The following is a 24,467-nucleotide window of genomic DNA, read 5'->3' as shown; positions in this document are numbered from 1 at the left end:
CCCCCACACCCTTCACTTGTAATGTGCACTCAGTGAGCGCTAATAAAAGCCTCGCAGGAACCTGACCACTCGCCTCATCGCCTACCCACGCTTTTCTCTCTCCCCTTCCCTTCCTGCCCTCTCCTCTCTTCCCTTTTAAATACTCAGCACCTCAAAACGCTCTGTGGAAAAGGCCCGGGCACAGGTCCTGCTGTGACTGGTGTTGCTTTCTCCCGGGCAGATCCTCAGCCTTGGCATCATACCCCTCGAAGCTGACTGAGACCCGGCTCACCCACTTTCAGTTTTGCACTCCAAATACTGAGTGTCTGGTAACTTACCCAGAAGTTCTTAGAGTTCCAGCTACTCAAGCCAGGTTCTGATTTCCAAAATAATGCCAAATCTAGAACAGTTTGGGGAATGAGGGGATCTGACTGAGGGATGGGAGTTGGAACAGCTGCGGCACCATCAGCCTCACATAAACAGAAACGAATTACTCAGCCAAACAGGAGAAGAGCAAGGCCCAGCTGGGAAAGCGCGTGGATGAGTCTGCAAACCAAAAACGTACCGGAGACAGGCCTCAGTCAATGGAGAGGTTTATTTGTCAAGGCTAAGGACGCACCCAGGAGACAGGTCTGTGCCTCTCTCCCAAGATGATGTTGAGGCCTTCAGTCAAGGGCAAAAGCTGGCTGGAGGGGGCAGAGGGAGGAGGGTGTGGTCACATGACTGATTGCCCCACGCTGCAGGAGAAAAGGAGCAGGTGGGAACGGTCAGTTACCTGTTTATCTCGTGCTCAGTAAATCGGTACTTTCCATGAGGTAAGATGCACACAGAGCAGTCACTGGTGGAGATGCTGACCCTCTCGTCTGTCGCTGTCTGCTTAGGGGCAAAGGGAAAGGCAGCTTCTTGCAGGACTCAGCTTGCAGCTTAACTTTTTCTTCTTGGTTGAGTGAATTGTGGTCTCGAGTTTTTATCTTCCTTTCACAAGTGCTGACCCAGTGAGGCCAATCGTGTGTGATCAGGAGCCCCTGAATGACTTGGTGGAAAGCAGGGTCCGACCCCCTGCCCAGGACACTTGGGAAAGCCTTGCTGGCTGGACGGAGGGGAAGGAGGCTCTCGGAGACTGCCCCAGAGGGGAGTGGCTCTCCACTGGCCACAGCGATGGCTGGAAAACAGCGAGCCCCGGGAAAACACGAAGGTCCCAAAGCCGGGTAAAGTAGACACTGAGTTTATTATTTGCCAGACAAGGGGAGGCTTCCATTTCATTATGAAAGGTCAGGAGTGCTCTCTGAGCTGAAGGTGAACAGACAGCTGTGGTGTAGAAAACAGGAAGTTTTGTCCACAGTTCTGATTGGCGGAAAAAGCAAATTGTAAACCCTCTCAGGACCGCTGCTGTTCCGATTTGTGTCGCAGAAGCAGGAGTACAGTTCCTGCAAGAACCTGGCAGGTCTGGTCTGGGCTGCATGGCCCCGGGGGCTGCTATCTGAGCCTCTTCTCATGGGGGAGGGGTTTCTCTGGCATCCACATAGGTTAAGAGGGAGGAGCCCCGGGGCCTTGCGCCCATCAACCCCTCTCATCCTCGCTGCCTGTGACAGATGGACAAACAGCTCTCCTGGCTGCAGAGACGAGATGACCACAGCAGAGCCGGCAGAGGATGCTGTTACCAGGGCGCTAGGACAGCCAGCACACAGGCAGACGGAGGCACGCAGCCTGAGTCCCAGTCAGCTGGAGGACATGTGGTTAAAATGCTGTTGAATGGGGAAAACATCCCGGGCCCAGAAGCTGAGGTCCCTGTGGGTGGGGCCGTGGGGAGGGTGCGACCCAGGCCATGCCCAGGCTTGTGATTTCTGACCTCGCCCCAGTGCATTTATGGGTAAACTGAGGCTGGGAGGGACGCCTCTCCCTGTACAGGGAGGTGTCCGTGGTGAGGGGCTGTGCCCACCCACTGCCGAGAGAGTAGCACCTGTGCTTTTGTGAACAGCAATATAAATACAGTTCCCTTCAGATAAAACACAATAAATAGGTGGCGGCAATGGTGGGACGGCACCACACTGGCTCAGGCGGCCGGGCGCACACTGCAGGAGCGGGGACACAAGCCGAGGTCCTGTTGTTTGAGGTAAAAGTTTATAGAAACGGTTCCTTGACAGTGAAATCCTGCTTGACACTCAGATGGGCGAGTGCTGGCAGGGGCTCTGGGCCTCCACCTGTAAGACCCAGACTGTCACTGGGGCTGTGGCTCAGAAGGACCCAGAGGTGGATGGATGTCCCTGCCCAAACTAGGGCTGCAGATGGCCCCACCTGCACCCTGCCTGATGCCCAGGCCTGGGCTGCCCTAGGCTCGGCCCACCTGGATGTCCAGGGCCACTTGGGGGGAGGTGCTGGGGTCCCGCCCCGCCTGGCCACCCCAGTTGCTCCTGGATAGCCGCGGCCTCAGCGCGTCCTCAGCCGCAGGACCCTGGAGAGGGGCTCCTTGGCGCTGGAGTAGATGAGGTAGGCGCCGGCCGTGGTGCTGAAGGCCTCCCAGTCCCTGCAGCCGACGGTGGGGAGGCTGTGCACCGCCACGAAGCCCTCGTAGCCCTGCCACCTGTGGGGCAGACAGCGGCAGCCAGGTCAGCCTGGGCTCTGCGGGGTGGCTCTTCTTCCCGGGCTCCCACCCTCGCTGTCAGGGACCCAGCAGCTCTGGGTCACATCCAAGCCTCTTCCATCCCCCACTGGCACGGCGTGGAGAGATTGATTCTGGGCCACGAGGAGAGAGAGATTGATTCTGGGCCATCTCTGGAGAGATTGATTCTGGGCCACGAGGAGAGAGAGATTGATTCTGGGCCACGAGGGCCTTCTCATCTTGCAAAGCAGGAGGCTGAGGCCCAGAAGAGGAAAGACTCCAGATCTCACCAAGATCCCAGCGCTACCTCCTATCCACCCAAGATCCTGCCCCCAGGGACCCCCACATGTGTAGTTCTGAGGGTCAGCCTCAATCGTGAGGTACGTGACTTTCCCCAGGTCCCCCTCAAACACACGCAGGCCACCACGCAGGCGGGAGCCCCTCTGTCCTCAGACACAGGAGCCCAGCTCTCTGCCCGCTGCTCTGCAGCCCCACGTCAGGGGCTGCCCCAAGCCCTCATTCTCATTCTGGGCAGCCGCTGGTCACCAGGGTTTGCCTTCAAAAGGACTTGTTTATCCCAGGGGCTCCCATTTCCAAGGCGTGGAGTCCCCAAGGCAGGGCGCCGACATCAAAGGGCACGAGTTGTTTAAATTTAATTAAATATTAAATATCAAAGTATGAAAATAAATTCTTCCATACTGCTTTCTGGAGAAGCCGTGGTGGCTCCTGTTCTCATGGGAAAGAGCAGGGTGGGATCCCCCAGGATCCCCCACCCACTCCACTACCCATCTTTAAAATGCCTCCAAACAAATGGGGGAGAACCTGTCAGGGTTTTGCTTTGAGGACAAATCACTTACAATGTTTATTCACACTGTTCATCTTTCATCTTTTCTTCTAAAAATTCCTATTCATATCTTTTTTTTTTTTTTTTTTTTTGAGACAGAGTCTCGCTGTATCTCCCAGGCTGGAGTGCAGCGGAGCTATCTCGGCTCACTGCAAGCTCCGCCTCCCGGGTTCACGCCATTCTCCTGCTTCAGCCTCCCCGAGTAGCTAGGACTACAGGCGCCTGCCACCATGCCCAGCTAATTTTTTGTACTTTTAGTAGAGACAGGGTTTTACTGTGTTAGCCAGGATGGTCTCGATCTCCTGATCTCATGATCCACCTGCCTTGACCTCCCAAAATGCTGGGATTACAGGTGTAAGCCACCACGCCCAGCCAATTCCTATTCATATCATTTGTCCATTTTTCCAAATTTAAAAACACATCTTTTATTAGTTTGTAAGCGTTTGTTTTCTGTTGTATGTGTGGCAAAGAGTTTGTCTTTTGCTTTTGAATGGGATGTCTGTTTCTATAGAAAGCTTTTAATGCAGGTGGTCAGACCCAGTGCCTTTCCTTCCAGGCTTGTCTTCTTCATAGAACCCTGAGGTTATGCAACTGCCCTTAGCTTTTCTTCTTTTTCACATTTGGACTTTTAATCCATTTAACATTTATTTTTGTGTACAATGTGAAGTGGAGTAAGCTTTGTTTTCTTCCAGATTACATGAAGCTAATCTCCCGAATCATATGGAATTATCAAGTAAAGTCCATCCTTTTCTCATTACCTTCAAATATAGTATTTATGGCCAGGCGGGGTGGCTCACACCTGTAATCTCAGTATTTTGGGAGGCTGAGACGGGCAGATCACTTGAGGTCAGGAGTTCCAGAACAGCCTGGCCAACATAGAGAAACTCCATCTCTATTAAAAATACAAAAATTAGCCAGGCATGGGCCAGGCACGGTGGCTCACGCCTGTAATCCCAGCACTTTGGGAGGCTGAGACGGGCAGATCACAAGGTCAGGAGATTGACACCATCCTGGCTAACACGGTGAAACCCCATCTCTACTAAAAATACAAAAATGTAGCTAGGCATGGTGGCAGGTGCCTGTAGTCCCAGATACTCGGGAGGCTGAGGCAGGAGAATGGCGTGAACCTAGGAGGCGGAGTTGCAGTGAGCCAAGACTGCACCACTGCACTCCAGCCTGGGTGACAAAGCAAGACTCCATCTCAAAAAAAGAAAAAAAATTAGCCAGGCATGGTGGCGGCCCATGCCTGTGGTCCCAGCTACTAGGGAGGCTGAGGTGCGACGATTGCTTGAGCCTGGGAATTTCAGCCTGCAATGAGCCGAGATTATGCCACTGAACTTCAGCCTGGGCTACAGAGTGAGACCCTGTTCCCCCCAAAAAAATAAATAAATAAAAAGGAGATATTATTAAAAAGTTACCAGGCCCAGATGGTTTTATAACCGAATTTAACCCAGCTGTCAGAAATGAGAGAAAAATCCTATTCTTCAGACTATTCCAGTCCACAGGTGCAGTCAGAAAGCCCTGCAGTGTCCACAGGTGCAATTAGAAAACCCTGCAGTGTATATTTACCGTTAGGCTTCATTTTAAACTGGATCAAGTTAAGTCCCCGAAAGAAAACCACTGAGCAATCTCATTTCCTGTTATAGATGCTAAAAGCTTAAAGATAGGCAATTGGAAGCCAGTGGCTTATTAAATAACTCTGCAACATCACCAAGCAGCATCGGGTCTAAGAACGCGAGGAGATCTCTCACTATAAATCATGACATCAGCAGGAAACGTGGTGGACCGCATCACGCACTCACAGATGCCAAAGGAGACCCCAGCCCTGACCTGGACGGCCCACAGCCCATCGAACGGCCATGCTCAGATGTGCTCGTTAAATTAGAGTAAGGCAGGACAGCTGCCGCTTCTGCCGCCATCCAAAATTGTTCTGGAAGCTTTATCTAGGGAAGCAAGCTAAATAATCAATTAGAACACTAGAAATCAAGGGGAAATGTTCTTTATTCTCAGAGGTATATTCCTAAGTCTCCTGAGAATCTTTTTAAGAGAAGCTATTAGAACTGATAGTTTGGTTTGGTGGCTAGACACAAAAAATGATTGTTATGAGCAGCTGCAAATGAAAATTAAAAAAAAAAAAAAGCCAACCCCGTTCGTTAAACGTACAATACTTGGAAAACTCCTAGAAATAAATGTGTTGAGAACACCACAGTGTCTATGAGCTAAAAATTAAATATCAACGACTCCCACGTCAGGATGTCCACACACCGCATCCCTGCCGGGATCCAAAGGCAGAAGCGCCAGCACTCGTGGGTCGTGGCTACACCTGGGGCAGGGGCTGCTCAGACCCCACACAGGTGCAGCCAGCAATGGGCTGTCCACTGGGCCCAGCCAGTCTCGGGAAATGACACCTCACTTGGGACTCGCTGTGAGCCAGTGGCACCTGCGAGAGGAGGTGAGCCCCCAAGGGGAAGCAAGGCGCTGGGAGGAAGCCGGCCTCAGTGAGCCCACAAGGGGAAGGAAGGCGCTGGGGGGAAGCTGGCCTCGGTGAGCCCACAAGGGGAAGCAAGGCGCTGGGGGGAAGCCGGCCTCAGTGAGCCCCCAAGGGGAAGCAAGGCACTGGGAGGAAGCCGGCCTCGGTGAGCCCCCAAGGGGAAGGAAGGTGCGGGGAGGAAGCCGGCCTCGGCAGCTCATTACCTGTAAATAATACTGTTCACTGAGAAGGTGCGCCCATCAAAGGAGTTAGCGACGACCAGGAAGTAATCTTCTCCCACCGAGAAAAACTCCCAGTCCAGAGCACTGCGGGAACAAGTGGGTGGATATTAGGACACAATAGACATCGCCGGAACTGGGGGGGTGGCCCGAAGCCACCTCCAAAATTCACGGAGGAGGAGCTGGGGCCAAGGTGGGGAATGACTTTCTCACAGTCACATATGTGTTGGTGTATTCCAGGAAAATGTAAATTAGTTGTTTGCTTAAAAAACATTTCAAATTTTATTTTATTTTATTTTATTTTATTTTGTTTATTTTTGAGATGGAGCCTCACTCTGTCACCCAGGCTGGAGTGCAGTGGCGAGATCTCAGCTCACGGCAACCTCCACCTCCCAGATTCAAGCGATTCTCCTGCCTCAGCCTCCCCAGTAGCTGGGATTACAAGTGTGCGGCACCACACCTGGCTAAGTTTTGTATTTGTAGTAGAGATGGGGTTTCACCATGTTGGCCAGGCCGGTCTTGAACTCCTGACCTCAAGTCAGGCCCACCTCGGCCTCCCAAAGTGCTGGGATTACAGGTATGAGCCACCATGTCTAGCCTCAAGTTTTAAATTGTGGTAAAATATATATAACATAACATTTCCCACCTCAACCATCTTTAAGTGCACAGATCAGGGACATTAAGCGCGTTCACACTGCTGTGTGGCCGCCGGCACCATCCACCTCCAGAACGCTTTCATCCTGCAAAACTGAGGCTCTGCACCCAGTAAACATCGCCCCCCACCCCCTCCCCAGCCCCGGCACCCACCACGCCACTTTCTGTCTTCATGAATTTGACCACTCTAGGGACCTCATATAAATGGAATCGCACGGTATTTGTCCTTTTGTGCCTTAGCTGAGACTCCAGTGACTCAAGGTTCATCCATGTTGTAGTGCGTGTCAGAATCTCCTTCCTTTTTAAGGCCGAGTAATGCTCCTCTGTGTGAATGGACACGTTGTGTTTATCCATCCGCTGATGAACACTTAGGGAATTTCCTCCATGTGGCTACTGTGAATAATGGTGCTATGCACACTGGGGTACAAAAGTACACTTTTAAGAGGTTGAATCAATCAGAGAAGAAGTCTCAGGCTCCTGGCACTGCACAGAAATGGAATCGCAGTGCTGTGGCCTCTGTGCCTGGCTGCTTCTCTCAGCACTGTGTCCTCAGCTGGGAGGTTAGCAGCCGTGAGGTCACTCCAGGAAGGGCCTGCAGGACCTGCTGGTTCACAGATATTCTCCTACAAGCGGAAGTTGTTTCTTGTTGCAAACAAATTTGCTGTGTCCTGTCTTAGACAGGAGTCTCGCCTGAATTTGCAAAGGGTGCATCTGTGCTTGGGGACAGCTCAGTTTGTGGGGTCTGATAAGCGGCTCCCCTGGAACCTTTCCCCACCAGGAGCCCACCTGCTGAAGTGTCAGCGTTAGCCCCACATCTCGAGATGAGGAAATGGAGGTTGAAGCCATGCACACGCAAGCATCTTACTGACACGCAGGCCAGGCCAGTGCCTCTGTGTGCAGCAGCCTCAGGGCTGTGGCCAGTTCGGACAGCAGAGGGGCCTCATCCCAGTGCTTCCCTGCAGGCAGTTGAGGGGCCGGCCTGCAGCAGGAGCTCAGACAGGACCCTGGGAGAGGGAGGGATCATGCAGGTGTCCAGCGACAGGAAGGGCGGGCAGAGTCCATGGGGCCTTGGGCTCCTCACCCCTTCGGTCAGTCAGGGTGACATCTGGAGCCACCTCCATTAATGGCGGGTTATGATTTGGTTCCCATGGAGCCCGTGCCAGCTCGTCCTCCTCCCTCGTCACTGGGAGGAGGACGAGGACGCCTGTGATCACATGCTCTGGTCTGGAAGCACGGCCGCGGGCTCCGAGTCAGCGTGAATCTGCGGGGTTACTCCTCAATCGGATCTGAGCTCTAAGACCCAGACCTGAGGAAGACAAGCGGCCACGCTGGATGTACCAGTGGTGGAAGATCCTGTCTGGCTGCTCCAAGGCTCACATCAGAAGCCAGCTTTGGTTTCACCACAAAATAAGTCATCTAGTGCCCGATTCTGCCTCCAAAGCAGCCCTGGGTCACACTCACTGTAGGACAGATGTTATTCTTCAGAATCATGCCCTCTGGCAAATGCCCATCATCAGACAAATGGGCGGATGGAGCGTGACTCAGCCACGAGAAGGGGGACGCTCGGACCCACGCGGCCACACCACCAACCTGGAGGACACAGTGCTGCGAGAAAAAGCCAGGCACAGAGGCCACAGCTCTGCAATTCCATTTCTGTGCATGTCCAGAACGGGAAATCACAGAGACAGGAAGTGAGCCCGGGGGTGCCCGGTGGGGAGGGAGGGGCTGGCAAAGGGTGTGGGGGCTCCTTCTGAGGGGAGGAGAATGTTCCAGAATTGACTGCAGCCATGGCTGCACGTATTTGTGGATTTAACAGAACCACTGAATTGTAGAAAGCAAACACAGCAGACCGTTTGAAGGCAGTCAGAGCCAAGGTTACACACAGAAGCCACGAAACCCCTCAGCACCCTGGAAAGGGTTTTGGACTTGGTGAGGCCACAGCACGTCTCCCAGAAGTGCAGGGAACTCCCCATTCTGAGTAGAAGGGCCAGGAGTTTGACTTTTGTGTGCTGTTTTGATGGTAATTATTAAACATTACCTCAATTAATTAGTAAATACCTTCTGTGTTTCATAATTTAGTTCATAAACTGTCCACACCACTGTCCAGTGGTGACACGGCCGTAAGTCACAAGTGTGTAGCTGCGTCCCGTCAGCTCTCGCAGCTTTCAAATACTGAGGTGTCTGCCTCATCCGTTTCTAGACTGGCATCGTCTCCACGACTAATTTTTAATCACAGTTCATTCTCCAACTTGTCTTATTCTAAACGTTGTTCTAAAAACCCTCATCTATGTTTTGTTCTCGGCGTTGACATTGGATGGGGTGGATTCATGCTGGGGACACACAATTGCCGCCGCCGCCCAGTGCCTGTTTCTCCTGCCATGGCTGCCAGGCCATGCAGGGGCCACAGAACCCACTCACCCCAGAATCCCCAGTGCCCCCGGCAGGCACCGCTGCTGGCTCTTTTTCTTTATTCTGAGAGTTCTTTTTTTTTTAATTTTTAAACATAAAATAAGTAAGATACGAGTAAGTTAACATTGTCGTCCTGTGTAAAATCAGCAGTTCAGAAGTAACAGTGCAAATAGGAAAGTGCTTCCTGGCCTGCCTGCACACCCCTGCAGCCCGCCTGGTCCTGGGGTGACTGCTGACGGTGAGGCACTGTCTTCCAGAGTCTTCTCTGCACTTCCATGGGTGCGCACAGCTAAGCAGCACACAGCAGCTGGGCTCGCTCCCCCGTACTCGGGTCATGAGATTTCGCTGCACCTCACCCAGCCCTTTCCACAGAGCAGTTCATCTTGGAGACTTTCCTCCTTGAAGGGTCTAAAGGTATGCGTTGTTGTGTCTCTCAAGCTAAGATTAGAGCCCAGTGCCCAGGAGGGGCAGGTGAATTGTTACCGAATGAAATAGGAGTGCATGAAACCCAAGGAAACCTGGGAAAGCCGCCAGCTCCATCCCAGGGTGGGCACGGGCCGGATTCCAGCTCCAAGCTTGACCCATGGCCCTTGGCTCTGGGATCTGAGTAATACAGATTCGATTGCAGGTTTATTCACAGATTTCTGAATCCCACCCCAGAGGAAGCCCCATGCTGGTCAGGACGGTTACAGATTCTCAGTGCCTGCTGTCCAAAATGTGGTGCCCACGCAACCTCCTGTGGCCCCGCAGAGCGTGTCAGTCTGGAACCATCACTTTCTTATACATACACACCCACCCTCCATGTTCCCTGGATCGCACGTCTGTCTCAACACGCCAGTCTCCGTGTCCTGGTGTTGTCGGGGAGGATGCAACATCAGGGAAAGGGAGTAATCGTGTCTAGTGGCAGCTGGCACCAGCAGGCTGTGGGCACTCGAAGCTTGCACCTCGCACCTGTCCCCGTGGGGCCTTGGCTGTCCCTCCACACGACGGGCAGGAAGCCCCCTCCTGCCTCCACTGCCCAGATGAAAGGAGGTGACGGGTGTGAAGGGGCAGAACTCTGCACACAGCGCCTGGCTCTGGGAACCAAACCTGTGGCTCAGGGCAGCACTGACTTCCCCAGGCCAGTCTTTCCACGGGAAGGGTGGTGAGGATGAGCCTAACGGGGATTCTGGCATGGTGGACCTCCCAGAGGTCAGCCCACCCTCCCATCGGCCTGCGGTGACACATACCTGCAGGTGAGGATGTCCTGGAACTTGACAAAGGCCTGCGCGGTCACGTTCAGCTCGTAGATGACTGAGTTGATGACGTAGGAATCATTCTGGACTTGCATCTCCACATCGTAGCTGTGACTGTTCGCCACAGCGAGGAAGATCCTCTCCCCGATGTGGAAGACCTCCCAGTCCGCAGCACCGAATGTCTAGGACCAAAAGAGAGCAGGTGCAGAGGTGTGGGTGAGTGGGCGCAGAGGTGTGGGTGAGCGGGCGCAGAGGTGTGGGTGAGTGGGCGCAGAGGTGTGGGTGAACGGGTGCAGAGGTGTCGGTGAGTGGTGCAGAAGTGTAGGAGAGCGGGTGCAGAAGTGTGGGTGAGCAGGCGCAGAGTTGTGGGTGAGCGGGTGCAGAGGTATGGGTGAGCAGGTGCAGAGTTGTAGGTGAGTGGGTGTAGAGGTGTGGGTGAGCGGGCGCAGAGGTGTGGGTGAGTGGGTGCAGAGTTGTGGATGAGTGGGTGTAGAGGTGTGGGTGAGCGGGTGCAGAGGTGTGGGTGAGCAGGCGTAGAGTTGTGGGTGAGTGGGTGTAGAGGTGTGGGTGAGCGGGCGCAGAGGTGTGGGTGAGCGGGTGCAGAGGTGTGGGTGAGGGGGTGCAGAGGTGTGGGTGAGCAGCACTCTCCCTGGCTGTCCTCAGGGCTGCCACTTGGCAGGACATGGGATCTTGGCACAGCCCAGTGCCCACTGAGCTGCAGGTGCCAGATGCGGCACTCCTGCTGGCAGCCTCCTTGGCCACCATTCTCTTCCTGCATATTAGTGCCAGTTGTGCCCACCCCCACCCACCCACAGCAACCATCTGTGTGACTTGCTTCTCAGCAATCCATGCCTCCACCTACTCCAGGCCCCAGTGCTGTGTGTCCTATGAGCACCACCTGCTGTTTCACCTCTTCCAGGAAGCCCACCCTGATCCCTCTAGTCCTAGCCTCAGACACTGAAGTAACTCTCGAGTTTTCTCTTACACACTCTCCCTGGCCTTGCAGTTTGGCCGAGGCTTCCCTCTGGCTCTGTAGACAGAAGCCATCTCTGGGTTCCTGTGCTTGCCATTCCTCCACAAATCACTTACCACCCTCAAGAGGCAACAGGTCTGGGGCTGCACATGGAGGCCCAACTGCAGGCACCTCTGCCACCATCCTTGAGCTGCAGGAGCCTGTCTGCACGTGGGGCCCGCAAGGCGGAAGCTTATGCCAGCACACTGGGGATAAAGGTGGCGGGGCTGCACGGGGAACGGGCGGCTGCTTCCCTGGGGACAGTGTCCCCCCAGGCCGGGCATCCCTGCACACGGTCCCAGGCAGTCGTGGCTGAGGACAGAGCTGGTCTTGCTGCGGGGCTGCGTCTCTTCCTGACTCACCCCCGTCCAGAGAGCCTTCTGCCTGAGGGACATCGTGCGCCACCTGGGCCAGGTGCGAGGCAGCTCTAAGAGCCTCCCGTGACAGCAACCACTGGGACGTTTTCTATTTGCCCAAATCAACTGGCAAGGGCCCGGCTCAGACGCTCCCGGGTCTGATGCGACCTGCCCTCCGCAGTAGGTCAGGCACCCTCCCTTGTTTGTATGTTCAGGACAGGGCTGCCCAGGCGCCTTCCAGTCCCCCTGACTGTCTGGCGCCTGCCCGGCCGGCTCAGGTGCTGTAGGAAAGAGAAAACTCGGGGCCCAACGTCAACGTGCGTTCTCCACGCCCAGCAGGGGGCGCCGTTGCCCGCCCGACCCCGGAGAGCCTGGGCTGCAGGGGAGGGCGCGGTGCCGGAGGACGCGGTGCTGCAGGGGAGGGCGCGGTGCGGAAGGACGCGGTGCTGCAGGGGAGGGCGCGGTGCGGGAGGACGTGGTACTGCAGAGGAGGGTGCGGTGCTGCAGGGGAGGGCGCGGTGCCGGAGGACGCGGTGCTGCAGGGGAGGGCGCCACAGGTGAGGACGCAGCTCCGTGGGCACCAGGCAAGGTCCCAAGGCCGATCCACAGCCGGTCAGAGGAGCGCAGATGGGTGAGCTTAAGCTAAGAGACCAAGACTCACTAGGCAAGGACATGGGACTAGGACACCTGGCAGCGCTGAACCCCGGGGTGTGGGGGCGCGGGGCCAGGGTCTGCCTGAGGCTTTCCTGGGTCAGCGCGCCCTCCCCTCCTGCGGCTCCACGAGATGTGACTATTCTATCTGCTGGAGAACAGCTGTCCAAGGCCACCCCATGTCCTTCAAGGGGACTCTGAGACACTCTGGGCCGGTGGGACCTTCTGCATCATCTGGACTTTGCTTCACAGGTGGGCGGGTGGGAGTGTTACGCACAGGCCAGTTCTCTGACTTAGCAGAAGGGAAACAGTAATCAGAATGTTAAACCTTGGGCTCCTCCCACACCTGTGCTGAGGAAACCAACTGAGTGGGCAATCCTCATGTGTGTACTCATATGTACACGTCTGCACACACCTGCACGCACACACACACGCACACACCGGCACACACAGGCCCATACCTGCACACCTGCATGTACACAGACATACACACAAACATGGATATGCACTGTGTATGCCCACACACAGACACACACACAGGCACATATGCTTACATTTTTACATGCACGCCCGTGCACATGTGGATACACATGCAGATACACAGGCCTGCTCATGTATACACATATACACGTACACACATGTATATACACACGCAACCATGCACATGCATGTGTGTACATGTGTACAGTATGTGTGCACATGTGCATATGTGTATACTTGCACACATGCCTGTACATAGGCATATCCCTGCAGGCACACACATGCACCCGCCTGCATGTCCTCATCTACACACACGTGCACCCGCACGGCATAGCTGTCCCCACATTGCTGGGGAAGACTGAAGAGACATGCTTCCAGCCCTGGGCATCCTTCCAGTGGAGCCCCCCCCACTTCTCAGCTACTTGCTGATGCTCACCTGTGTTGAGGCAGATCCTGATGGACTGCTGGGGCCAGAAGAGCCTGAAACTCCCTCTCAGGGAAAGCCCCGGAGGGCCTGCCCTGTAGCAGCCCAGGGTGCGGGAAGACCCCGAGCTGGCTCTCTGCGCACTCTGTAGAGAGAGCTTACTGCAAGCTGGGGCTGAGCCGGGCATTGCATCTCAGGGATGAGTCACGTGCCCTCCCTGCCCAAAGGAGCCCTGGAACAGGGGCTGCTGCAGATGGGGAACCATGGAGGGGCTGCCTGGGGCCTTGGGGGCACAGAGGACGAGGGCCCAAAGGCATGGAGGAAGGACGGGGAGTTGGCGGCAGGAAGCAGGGAAGGGTATCCAGGCAGAAGGAGCTGCAGGACAGACACAGGACTGAGGGAGCCAGGAGAGCTGGGTGCACACAGAGTGCGGAGCAGGGGCTGGGGCAGGCCTACAGGGCCTGGGTGCTGTGGAAAGCAGTCGGGCCCCCAGCCAAAGGTCACTGGGGAGCCAGAGGAGGCTTTTGAGCAGAGCGAGGAGGTCAGATGTATGTGGACAGCTCTGAGACCCACAGGAGGTAGAAAGGTGTCAGGACAGAGGTGAGCCAAGTGCTGTGGGGGTGGGGTGGGGTGGGGTGGGTCCCACTCCCAAGAGGGGAAAGAAGGGTGGGGTCCTTGGAGACAGGGGCTTCTGGAGACCCCTCAGAGAACTCGGTACATCCCTAGGGATGGAGACAGGGGCTTCGGGAGACCCGTCAGAGGACTCGGTACATCCCTAGGGATGGGTGGCACACGGGCTGCTATGTGAGCCCTGGAGAGGGGCAGGTGGCAGAACCGTGGGGTGGAGGTGGCAGTGCTCTGGCCACAGCCCTGAGGCTGGTGGAGACTCTGGGTTGGGAATGCCCAAGATGGGCAGTCTGGTCTGGTGGGACCTGCAGCACTGCAGCCTCCATGGCAGGGACTGTGCCCACGTTTCATGGGGTGGTAGGGAGCAAACCTTGAGTTGAATCTTGGTTGGAGCCCAAGGTGGGGTGTGTATTTGCTCTAGGACAAGCACGTGTCAGCTGTGGGGGTGGGTGTGGAGGTTTGTCCAGGACATGGCAGTGGCGGGAGTCGGCGCTGTGTGGCCACCTGCCTGGCTGCCGCTACAAAGCAGAGCCCTTGCTGGAGTGCAGGGCCACACAGGCTGGGGGCGGGGGCAGCCAGGGGAGGCTCGGAGGCTGCTCAAGTCACCCTTCTGCTCCCTGCACCCAGCCAGGGTCTGTGCATCTGATTTAGCAAATCCAGGGTCCCTGTTCAATCTAAGTTTCAGACAATGAATAATTCTTTAGTCTGCATGTCTCCTATGTAATACTTGAGACATACTCTGGCAAAAAGAAAAATTAGTTTATCTGAAACTAGCTCGGGGTGTCACCGGCTCCTGCTCCCAGCATTTAGCTGGCTGAGTCCACAGCAGGGCAGTCATTGTCTTTGGCTGTCCACAGCCCCTCCTCCCTACGCCAGGCAGTCAGAAGCCCCTTGCAGGTTGGAGTGAACCTGTCCCTCTGCTGAAGCTGGGGCCTTCTCCCATTCAGAAGTGAAGAGGTGCCCCACAGGGGCTGTGCCAACCCAGGCAGAGGGCGTGCAGCGTGGGACTCGCTGTCAGGCCACTCCCAGATTCTAAGCACGTTAGGGACTCATAGAAGACAGAAAAAGAATCTTCACATCAAAGGCCCTGCCAAACCCCGGCTGGCACGGGAGCCAAGCGGCCAGGCACCTGCTGGGCTGGGCAGGCCCTTCCCGCCCTCCCTCCAATGGAATTCCCCAGAGCCTGGCCCTGCTGCCCTGGCACGGTGCCTGGCAGCTCAGGAGCATCTTGCTGGGATGATAGTGCTTCCGGGACTTGGCGGCCAGGAGCACCTGGAGCCCCCAACAGCTCCCTCAAGGGCGGGTGGGCACCCGGTAATCAGTGGATTAGTTGCTGGGCAAAGAGTCCCTTGGGTTCCAGCTTTGATGGGGCAAAGAAAGAGGATGCCTCTGTGGTCTGGGAGTGCCAAGGGAGGGGAGGGAGGCAGGATGCACCCCTGGGGCTCCCTCCCCAGCCGCCAGGAGAAGGCAGTTCCCCAACAGGCGCTGGTGGGGGGTGTACTGGCATCCTCTCCAAGGGTAGCCGGCTAAGGCTGGACAAGCATCGTGGGCGGCCATGGTGGGGCAACGCTACTGGATGACAGGTCACTCCCCTGAGGGAACTGGGCTCAACACACTCCCCAGCCAACTCTTGGGTGCCCCTCTGTGCTCTTCCCAGCCCTGCAGAACCCGCAAGCCTGGCACCTTCTCCAAGCTGCCTAGGCCACTGCCAGCTCCTGCGTCACAGAGAAGACAGAAGTCATAGGGCACAGTTGCCACCTTCCCAGAGCCCTCCCGCCCAGGCTCTGCCCAGCCCCGTCAGGCTGTCCTGGGCAGTGCTGACCACAGGGAGGGGCCCCTTCATGCTGCTCCCTTGACAGATGTGCAGATGGAGGCTCAGAGAGACACAGCCAGGTCTCATGAGGGTGCTTAGGGGCTCCTGCCTGTTTTTCTAACCACCCCACGGCTGCCTGCCGGGTGCCTGTTCCCAGAGTGGCCCCCGCTGCGTCCTTGCCCCACAGCACCTCTTGCCCTTCGATCACCATGGAGGCGAGTACACACATGTGTGCCTGAGTGTGCATGTACATGTGTGTTGAGGAGCCATGGGCGGGACCCTCGGGAAGTGTGTGGCACCAAGTCGGGGGCCCAGCTGTGACGAGGGGTCCCTGCTAACATGGTGGCTGCTGCTGTCCTTGTGAGGACCCCACAAGCCGACAGCTACGATCACAGAACCACCAAGCTTTGGAAGCTGCAACACCTTCTGGGGTCTGCAGCAAACTCACTCAGAAGCCAAACCTATTTTGGAGGCCACATTTGGTGACCGTGACCGCAGGCCCCACTCCATCAGCTCAGGGAGCAGGATCCTGTGCCTAGACTTCTAGGGACAGAACTCACTCCTCCTTTGGTCCAAGCTGGGAAGGCCCAGTCATTGGAGGCTTGGTCTCTCCCACCTGGAAGAAAGTTCTAGAATTCCTGGTGGGATGGGCAGAAAGACTTTGAGGGCAGGCGGAAGAATGGGACATCAAACTGCCTTCCCCAGGGTGGGCAGCCAGCTCCTCACTCATACCTGCCTTTGGGTTGCAAAGTCCTGCCATGCCCACCGACCATTCCTTTGGAGCACTGCACTTAACCTGCAGTGCCCTGGGAACGCCCACCCTGTGTTTCTGGGAGAAAGTGAGCTCTGTGTGCACAGCTCCTCTAACCCCACCTGCACCCCACACCCCCGCAGACCCCTCCAGAAGGGCGCCTCTCTACGACACACACGCACTTTCAAAGCATGTCGGCTTCACCCGCTTCAAAGCTCACGTTCAGGAAAGACATTGCAAAACTCAAACCAAACAGTAAACAAATTAAGACATCTCTAGGACCTAAAAGGATTTCAACACAATGTGAAAAATGTTGGCAAAACATGAAAGTGGGCTTTGTGAGTTTTGAGGAATTACTGAGCTGTGAAAATGAGGCTCAGGCCAGGTGGAGAGGAAGCCCATCTATGTGTGCGTGGTCCCAGCGCCTGCCCAGGGCCCTCCTGTGGCGCGAGCAGGACCTGGGCCATGGCGGTGCCCCCAGCAACCAGGTCCCCATTCCTGGAGTTCTGGTCTGCTTGGGGGAGCTGCAGCCGTGCTTCCTTCTGTCCGCTGTGGTCCTGCTCCAGCCCCTGCTCTTCTCTGATGTTTCTTTCAGGCAGATGTCACCCACCCCTTGGGACTTCTCCCCAGGTCGCTAGCCCAGACCCTCCCCTTGGCTCAGGTGGTTCCATTTCTGCCCCTTCGCTGCTGGCCCCCTTCTGAGGATGCCCGTGTGTCTCCAGGACCACGGCTCCAGTCCTTGGTGTAGATCAAAGCTGCCCTTCACATGCAGCCTGAAAATGTAGACCGGTCGTCTTCCAGGCTGGGCTGCCACCTCCACCGCCTCACCCGCGACAGAAGCCCTGAGTTTTTCAGTAACCACGTTCCACAAACACCTCCTGACTGCCTTCCAGAACACACAAAGATCAACAAAGCTCAGAATCCAGTCCCGACATCATGTCATGAAGAGCAGGTAGTCCATCAAAGGGATGGGCTCCATGAGTGAAGGGTTGAGACCCTACCATGGTGTGAGGCGTTCCAGGCACTCCCGTCACGGCCCGAACCAGGCTGCAGGCTCCATCCCCACGGGGCAGGCACGGAGGAGGGGATTCACATGGACGCAGGGACACCTGTGGATGCCCTGGCTCAGCCACTTACTGCTGCGTGTTTGTGGCCAGGTCCCCGAACCTGAGCCTCAGTTTCCACACCTGTGAGATGGGTGTGAGGTGGAATCGCCAACCAGCTGAGGATGTGCAGTCACAGACCACCTTCCAGAAATCTCCAAAAGGCTTTCCAAAACAGGAAGACAAGGAAGGCTGCCATCAGCAGGAATTCCAGGGCTTCCAGAATGAGGCTGTCAGGAGTGAAGGGAGCCGTGCTCCACACGCAGGGCAGAGGCCAGGGCTGCCAGGTCTTGTTTATCTGGGAGCACCAGGCTGCCTGCCTGCACCTGGTCTGGGCACCCGAAGGCAGAGCTCCTCCTGCTTAGGGTCTGTGGCGACTGTCCCCCTCAGTGGGTGCTGCTGGGGGCTCCTCTGATTCCTGGTGGGCGGCTTCTGGCCTCGCCTCTTCACCCACGGTGTAGGGTGTGGGATGGAGATGCAGGGCCTCTGCCCTCCTTCCCCTCTTCCCCCTCCCCCAAGCAGCCCGGGTTGTGCCTCCACTAATAAACACCAACATCCGTGCCCAACGTTGGACCCAGACAGATTCCCCTGGGTTCGTCCATGGGGCTATTCTCTGAGTGACACATCATGATCAGCTTCGTGTGGTCCTGATCTCATGGTAATGTTAGCCCCCAGAGCCAGGGGCCGGGCTATGGCACCACCCACCCAGGCGATTTCTGTCAAGACAACCGACTGCCGTGCCATCCCTGGGTGCCAGGTAAACATTCTCCTTTCATGCTTAAAATCACAGCACGGGTTCACCTGCTTCCTACTTGGACCTGTGATCTGTGTATGCTGCTTTTCAACAAGTTTCTAGTTGTCCCTTCCTGGGTCTGGCCCTCCCCTCCTTCCCTCCTTCCCAGAGGAAGAAAACACACCAGCTCTGCAGGCGACAACGCTCCCAGCTCTCCCACCTTCCCATTCCAGGAGCCCCTCGATCCTGCTCCCTGGGGCTGTCAGTCCCGTCCCACCTCAGCGGCTGCCGCACAGGAAGATCGTCCTGGCCCGGCCCCGTGTCTCTGCCTTCCTCATCTCCTGCAGTCTGTGTATCTGTCACTCTTTCAGCGTGCCATCCCTGGACACACTTTGTGCTCCGTGGGCTCCACAGCCCCCAAAGCCCCTCTTATGCCCTCGCTGACCCCAGACCATCTGGGCTGGCTTCTCTCTAGGACACGCACCAGTTCTCATTCCAGAACTTTCCTTATGGTCATCTTTGGGTGGAGCCACCACTTTAGTTCTGATTTCCTGCATCTGGTTGAGTACCCGGGCTTGTCAGTGCACCCCAGGGACACCGCCTCGTCCAGGGCTCCCACGTGTCTCAGACTGACGGCCAGACTGGGTCATATGACCAGCACTAGCCAATGAGCTGTGAGCACACATGAGCACAGGGTGAGCTAGGCTGAGTCGTGTGACTGGCACTAGCCAATGAGCTGTGAGGACATGTGAGCACAGGCCCACCTAGGCTGGGTCATATGACCAGCACTAGCCAATGAGCTGTGAGGACACGGGAGCACAGGCCCGCCTAGGCTGGGTCATATCACCAGCACTAGCCAATGAGCTGTGAGGACACATGAGCACAGGTCCAGCTGGGCTGGGTCATGTGACTGGCCCTGGCCAATGGGTTGTGAGCACAGAAGCAGGTCAGCCCCTTCCTGCTGCTTCCCACTGTGTGTGCTCCAAGGGGTAGCGGAGACAGGACAGGAAACCTTGTCTGACTTGATATGAGAACTAATCCAATGTGGCAGGAAGCCACGGACATGTGGGAGCTGTGCACGGCAGCGGCCAGCGGCCTTGTCCTGCGGGGCGCTGCGTCCATCACTCGCCTTCAGAACACTGAGCCCTCCTGCCTCCTGATATCCAGGGCTGCCAGTGGGAAATCCCAGGCTGCGCGGCTCCTGTGTGCTTCCAAGGTAACTTTCCTTTGCTCTCGCCCTCCTTGGTCTCAGCGCCCCTTCAGTCTGTTGAGATCTGGGAGGTTTTCTGCAAGGCTTTCTCTGAAAGCCTTTTTGGTTAGCCAGATATAGACTCTCCGGGGTTGATTCTGTCTCTTTTCATTCTACATTCTAGAAGATCGTCTTAACTTTATTTCAGTCATGTTAATGAATGTCTTCTTTTAATGCCAGCAATTGCATTTTTAATGTCCAAGCTCTCTGTCTCATTAGTAGCATTCTTTTTATTTCATAAGTGCAGTATCTTCTTGAATACTTCTGAAGACAATTGTAACTTTAAAAAATTCCTTCCTGTTTCTAGAGGTAGCTCAGTTTCTTTCAGCCTATCTTTATTTTCTTTAGCCTGACTCCTGCAGTTTTCAGGATTTTTGTCAAACATCCAGGGACCCTTAGCTAGAGAGGATGGCATGGGTGACATGCGCAGCTGGCCAGGTACGCTCTGGGGCACTTAAGCACCTTGGTGAAGTATCATGAAGAAGACGATGTAAATTGGACTTGGTGTTATCACAGGAGCTTTAGGATTATGGTGTTGGTAGATCTAGGATGATAATCTCCAAAATGCACTCTCCAACCCACTGCAGGGATCCTTTCTCTTGTCACCTCACTTTGTGATTTAGAATGCAGGGCCCCCAGGACAGCAGCCTCTCCGTGGCTCAACAGCTGTTAGGAGACCTTGCCTAGTTGACGAGAAAGTCACTTGTGGTGCCTTTCCATCCAGGGTGCGCGACTCTGCTCTCAAGACCCCCTGGAGGCCTGTTCCCCTTCCCCAGCTCATCCGTTAGATGCTTGGAAGTGACTGCCTATACCTTCCTTCAGGATAAAGCCTCAAGCCCTGCAATTGCTCCTTGTGTGATAACGTTTCAAATCCCTTCGTGGTTCTGGCAAAGCTCCTCGAACATGCTCCAGTGTGCTGGGGCTCTGCATGTGTGAGCCTGGAGCCAGCAGGGCGCACGTTCATGTTACGGCACCAGTGTGATCCCGATGACATGTGACTGGTGTGGAGCCCTGGGTATTTCCACGGGAACTGCTGTCGGCCGGATCACCTGTGCTCTGCAGCTGCGCCCAGGTCCACAAGCCACCCTTTCTTTGCTGCTCGATGTCACCATTTGCCTTTTTTTTTTTTTTTTTGAGATGGAGTCTCACTCTGTCGCCCAGGCTGGAGTGCAGTGGCGCGATCTCAGCTCACTGCAAGCTCCGCCTCCCAGGTTCACGCCATTCTCCTGCCTCAGCCTCCCGAGTAGCTGAGACTACAGTCACTCGCCACCACGCCCAGCTAATTTTTTTGTATTTTTAGTAGAGACAGGGTTTCACCGTGTTAGTCAGGATCGTCTTGATCTCCTGACCTCATGATCCGCCCTCCTTGGGCTCCCGAAGTGTTGGGATTACAGGCGTGAACTGCTGCACCCAGCCCACCATTTGCCTTTTTAGCCACTGTACCCGCGTGTCGAGGCCTCCTTGGGAATCCCAATTTCCAGCCCATATCATGGTCTTGGCCCCGGCTTGCAGCTGCTTTCACATCTCAAACCTCACCAGCCTAGTCCGACTCCAGGTCAATGACTACTGGTCAGAGGGGCCGTCCCTGCTGAGCCCTGTGGCCACACTAACCCATGACTGAAGGCTCCTGAACCCTTCTTCAGGTCAGCTGTCTGCACACCAGCACGTGGCCACCAGCCCAGGACACCCTTGTAGTTTCCCAGAGTCTTAGCAGTATGCACGTTGTGGTGAGAGGACTGCACAGGGACCAGTAAGACAAGGAACTTGTGCTCAGCTCTGTCCTGTGCCACATCAAACCAAGCGACAGGCCGCATTGCTTGGCTTGATCCCAGTTCTGCCACGGGCAGAGCCCTCCACTGCTCTGAGCCTCTGTGTCCTTGTGGGTAACAGAGACCAGTGGCAGCAAGCCCTCTCAAGGTGCTGTGAGGGTGACGTGGGAGGATGCGGGCCGAGCTCTTGGCACAGGCGCTCTACAAAGTCGAGGCTAAGCCAGTGTGAGCTGCTGCCACCATCTACCTCCTGAGGCTGTTACTAAGGCCAGTGGCTGGAAGGAATCTGGCTCACCCCCAACCCTAGTGCACTGAGCCTCACTCTGCCCCCGTGCCAGGAGGCTCATCCCGCCTCTTCCTGGATCCCAGGCACGCTCATCTGTTCCATCCACAGCACTAGCGAGCTCGAGGTGTGTTCCTTCTGGCACTGCTGGCTCCTCACCTGGGTACCTGCAGCTCATCTGGGCGGCCACAGCAGCCTCCCAATGGCACACTCCCTCCCAGCCACTGACCAGTCATTATCGTGCAGCCCTGTCAACCCCATGAGGGCAGGCTTCATGTTTCACTTGCAGCCTGTGGCTCTGGATGGTGACCCTGCTGCCTACTCCCAGCCCCGCTGCCCTGCAGGTCCTTTCCCACTTTCCCAGCCCTCACTTCCTCCTGGTGAGGCCTGGGAAAGTCGGGGGTGTGCTCGCTGATGTCTGCTCTCCTTGTGCCTTGAACATCCACGTAAAACTGCCCTTCCCCACTGGACCATGAGTGCCCGAAGGGTGGGGCTGTGGCCACCTGGATGACGCTGTGCCGCAGCCTGCAGGTGGGCTGAGCACGAGGCACCCCCAGTGCAATGCTCTGCGCACATTAACACGTGTGGTTGGGTGGTCCCTGTGAGCCGCGGCTCCTGGTCCGGTCCCTGCGGGCTTCTCAAGGTGGTCACACTCCTGGTTTCCTAAGCTGCTCTCACTCCTGCTGGGTGGAGGGGCTCCAGGAACCTGTGATCGCTGAACTCCATTTTCCTCCCTTCTGTTTGGAAGCTCACTCCCATGTGCTACCTGCAGGCTTGCCCTAATGAGATGTATGCATGGAATGTTATGTATGGAATGTATGGAATGTTCCAGAATGCCTTCAATCATTTCAGCCGTAAAGCCCCACCCACCACATGCACAGCCTCTTGTCTAATGCAGGGGTAGCTTGGCAAGGCCTGACTGCTGTCGCTGTTTTTCCAGACTCCCTGATGGGGGCGAGGGGTCCGGGCATCACCGTCCGCTATGGCTCTGCCCTTATACCAGCCTCACTGGGACGTGGCATGGGGGCAGCTCATGTGGCAAGAGTGGCCTGGGTTAGTCTCACTGCCTCGGGTGCAGAAGGCCCTGAGAACATTTCTGCAGTGGAATGAGTCGCCAGGTCAGGGGGCACAGAAGATTCCGGAAGGACACAAGGGAGGTGATGTCTTATGAGAGGCACGCTTCTAGCAAACAGTGGGAGTGCTGTCACTGGCACTGCAAAGCCCCCGAGCTGCCCCCTCCGGGGAACCGCAGCTCACATAGAGGCTGAGACCAAGGTGGGAGATGCGCCCCCGCCTGTCCCATACCCCGCACCTCTGCTCTGGTCACAGTCCTCGGCACACTTGCTGGGAGCAGGCAGCACGCTGTCCCCGCCCCTGGAGGTGGAACCAGCCGAGGGACACTTGAGGCTTGGAGGGGAACACCACGTGCTGGCCTGGGTCAGAGCCAAGCTGCCCAGCTGCCTCCGGGCCAGGGCCCTGACACCCGTACAGACTCGGATTAGACCGCGGGAGCTTCCGAGGGGACGAAGGGCCTGTTCTGAGCCTGGGGACTGCTTTATGGAGAACACCACACCAGGGTGGGGCAGAGCCAGGGTGCACCTTCTGCCTCATTTCCGGGCGCCTGGACTGTTCCTGGGCACACAAAGGCTGCCAGGCAAGAAGGGCTCAGACGCCAGGCAAAGAGCCTGTGCCGTCCAGAGGGGCAGGCCCTGCCTGGGTTTTGGGGTCACGGGTGCAGAACAGCACTAGGTTTGGCTCTCGGTGGACCCCCAGTGCACATCACCTGCCCTGCAGGTGCACATGGCAGACGCAGTGGCCAGCGATGGAGAGGCGGGGCTCATGCTGGGGGCCTTACCGGGAAGGACTGGAAGAGCTGGAAGGAGCCCAGGAGCCGGATGTAGAGGTGCGAGTGCACCTTTGTGGAGGTGCCGTTGAAGGTGTTGGCCACCACCAGGAACGAGTAGGGCCCCACACTGAAGAACTCCCAGTCGTAGGCGCCAGACGTGGCAATGGTCTGGTTGGCCTCGAAGAGCCGGGTTGCCGGGTTCCACTTGTAGATGACACTGTCGATGTTGTGGTTGTCGCCTGAAACCAAAGGACTGTGCTGGGGGCAGGGAGGCAGATTCCACAGCCCCATGGTAGCCCTGACATAGCCAGAGCCCAGTCCAAGTCCCTGCCCTGAGGACCACAGACCCACGAGGGCAAGGCCAGCTGTTGGGGACATCCCTTCTTACCTTGAGCCTCTCACCCTCAGCCCCTTTCTGACTCCACCTCTGGGCCTTCACAGGTGCCATTCCCATGTGGAAATGCTTGGTGGCCCCCATCGCCCTCGGGACAGGTGTACATCCCCAGGACCTTCCCATGTCCTGGAGGTGGGGCCCACTGTGTCCTGGCCCCACCGCCCACGGCTCCCCAGCGTCCCCACAGGCCAGGCCTTCCCACGCACTGCCACCTCTGCCTGGAGGCTCCTCCCTCTCCACTGTGGAGCTCCCCCATTGGGTGGGTTGTGGGCTCAGGGGAGTGCAGAGCTGTGGAGCCTGGGCAGGGTTGGGTCTGGGGGTCCTGCAGGTGGGGAGATGCCCTCAGACCCGGGCCGGCTCGTGAAGCTACAGGATGGCAGGTACTTGTGGCCACTCAGGGCATTGTCCTGGCCTGGAAAGCAGGTGTCCCAGTGCCTCCCAGGCCGGTGCTCCTCACTGTCTCTGCTGGCACAATGGGGGACAGCTGCCTGTCCTCAGGAAACAAGGCCATGGAGGCCATCCAGATCCCATGTCCTCGGCAGCTGTC

The 24,467-nt window shown here is 56.6% G+C and overlaps 1 protein-coding gene and 1 long non-coding RNA gene across 4 annotated transcripts in view; one reads left to right on the top strand and one right to left on the bottom strand.

The window, feature by feature from the left end:
• Window positions 1-555: 555 nt before the first annotated feature.
• TSPEAR (thrombospondin type laminin G domain and EAR repeats) overlaps window positions 556-24,467 on the bottom strand; it is a 216,278-nt gene continuing 192,366 nt past the window's right edge. For 2 of the 3 annotated variants that reach the window (XM_025378923.1, XM_025378922.1), the window contains 4 exons: window positions 23,536-23,765; window positions 10,424-10,611; window positions 6,117-6,218; window positions 556-2,560 (listed from right to left, as the gene is read on the bottom strand). In XM_025378923.1, the coding sequence (XP_025234708.1) occupies window positions 2,407-2,560; window positions 6,117-6,218; window positions 10,424-10,611; window positions 23,536-23,765 (674 nt within the window). In that variant the 3' untranslated portion in view covers window positions 556-2,406. Of the gene's footprint in view, window positions 2,561-6,116; window positions 6,219-9,805; window positions 10,209-10,423; window positions 10,612-23,535; window positions 23,766-24,467 lie in introns of those variants that run through there. The other variant, XM_025378924.1, reaches the window with a different exon arrangement.
• On the top strand, window positions 19,391-22,554 carry LOC112620417. The gene is made up of 2 exons (XR_003118524.1): window positions 19,391-19,595; window positions 20,353-22,554. It is a non-coding gene; the product is annotated as an uncharacterized LOC112620417 (long non-coding RNA).

The sequence above is a fragment of the Theropithecus gelada genome, chromosome 3 (genome assembly GCF_003255815.1).
Source record: "Theropithecus gelada isolate Dixy chromosome 3, Tgel_1.0, whole genome shotgun sequence".
NCBI classification, from domain to species: domain Eukaryota; kingdom Metazoa; phylum Chordata; class Mammalia; order Primates; family Cercopithecidae; genus Theropithecus; species Theropithecus gelada.
Note: the sequence above shows the minus strand (reverse complement) of the source record. Positions and strands in the feature narration are given on the sequence as shown.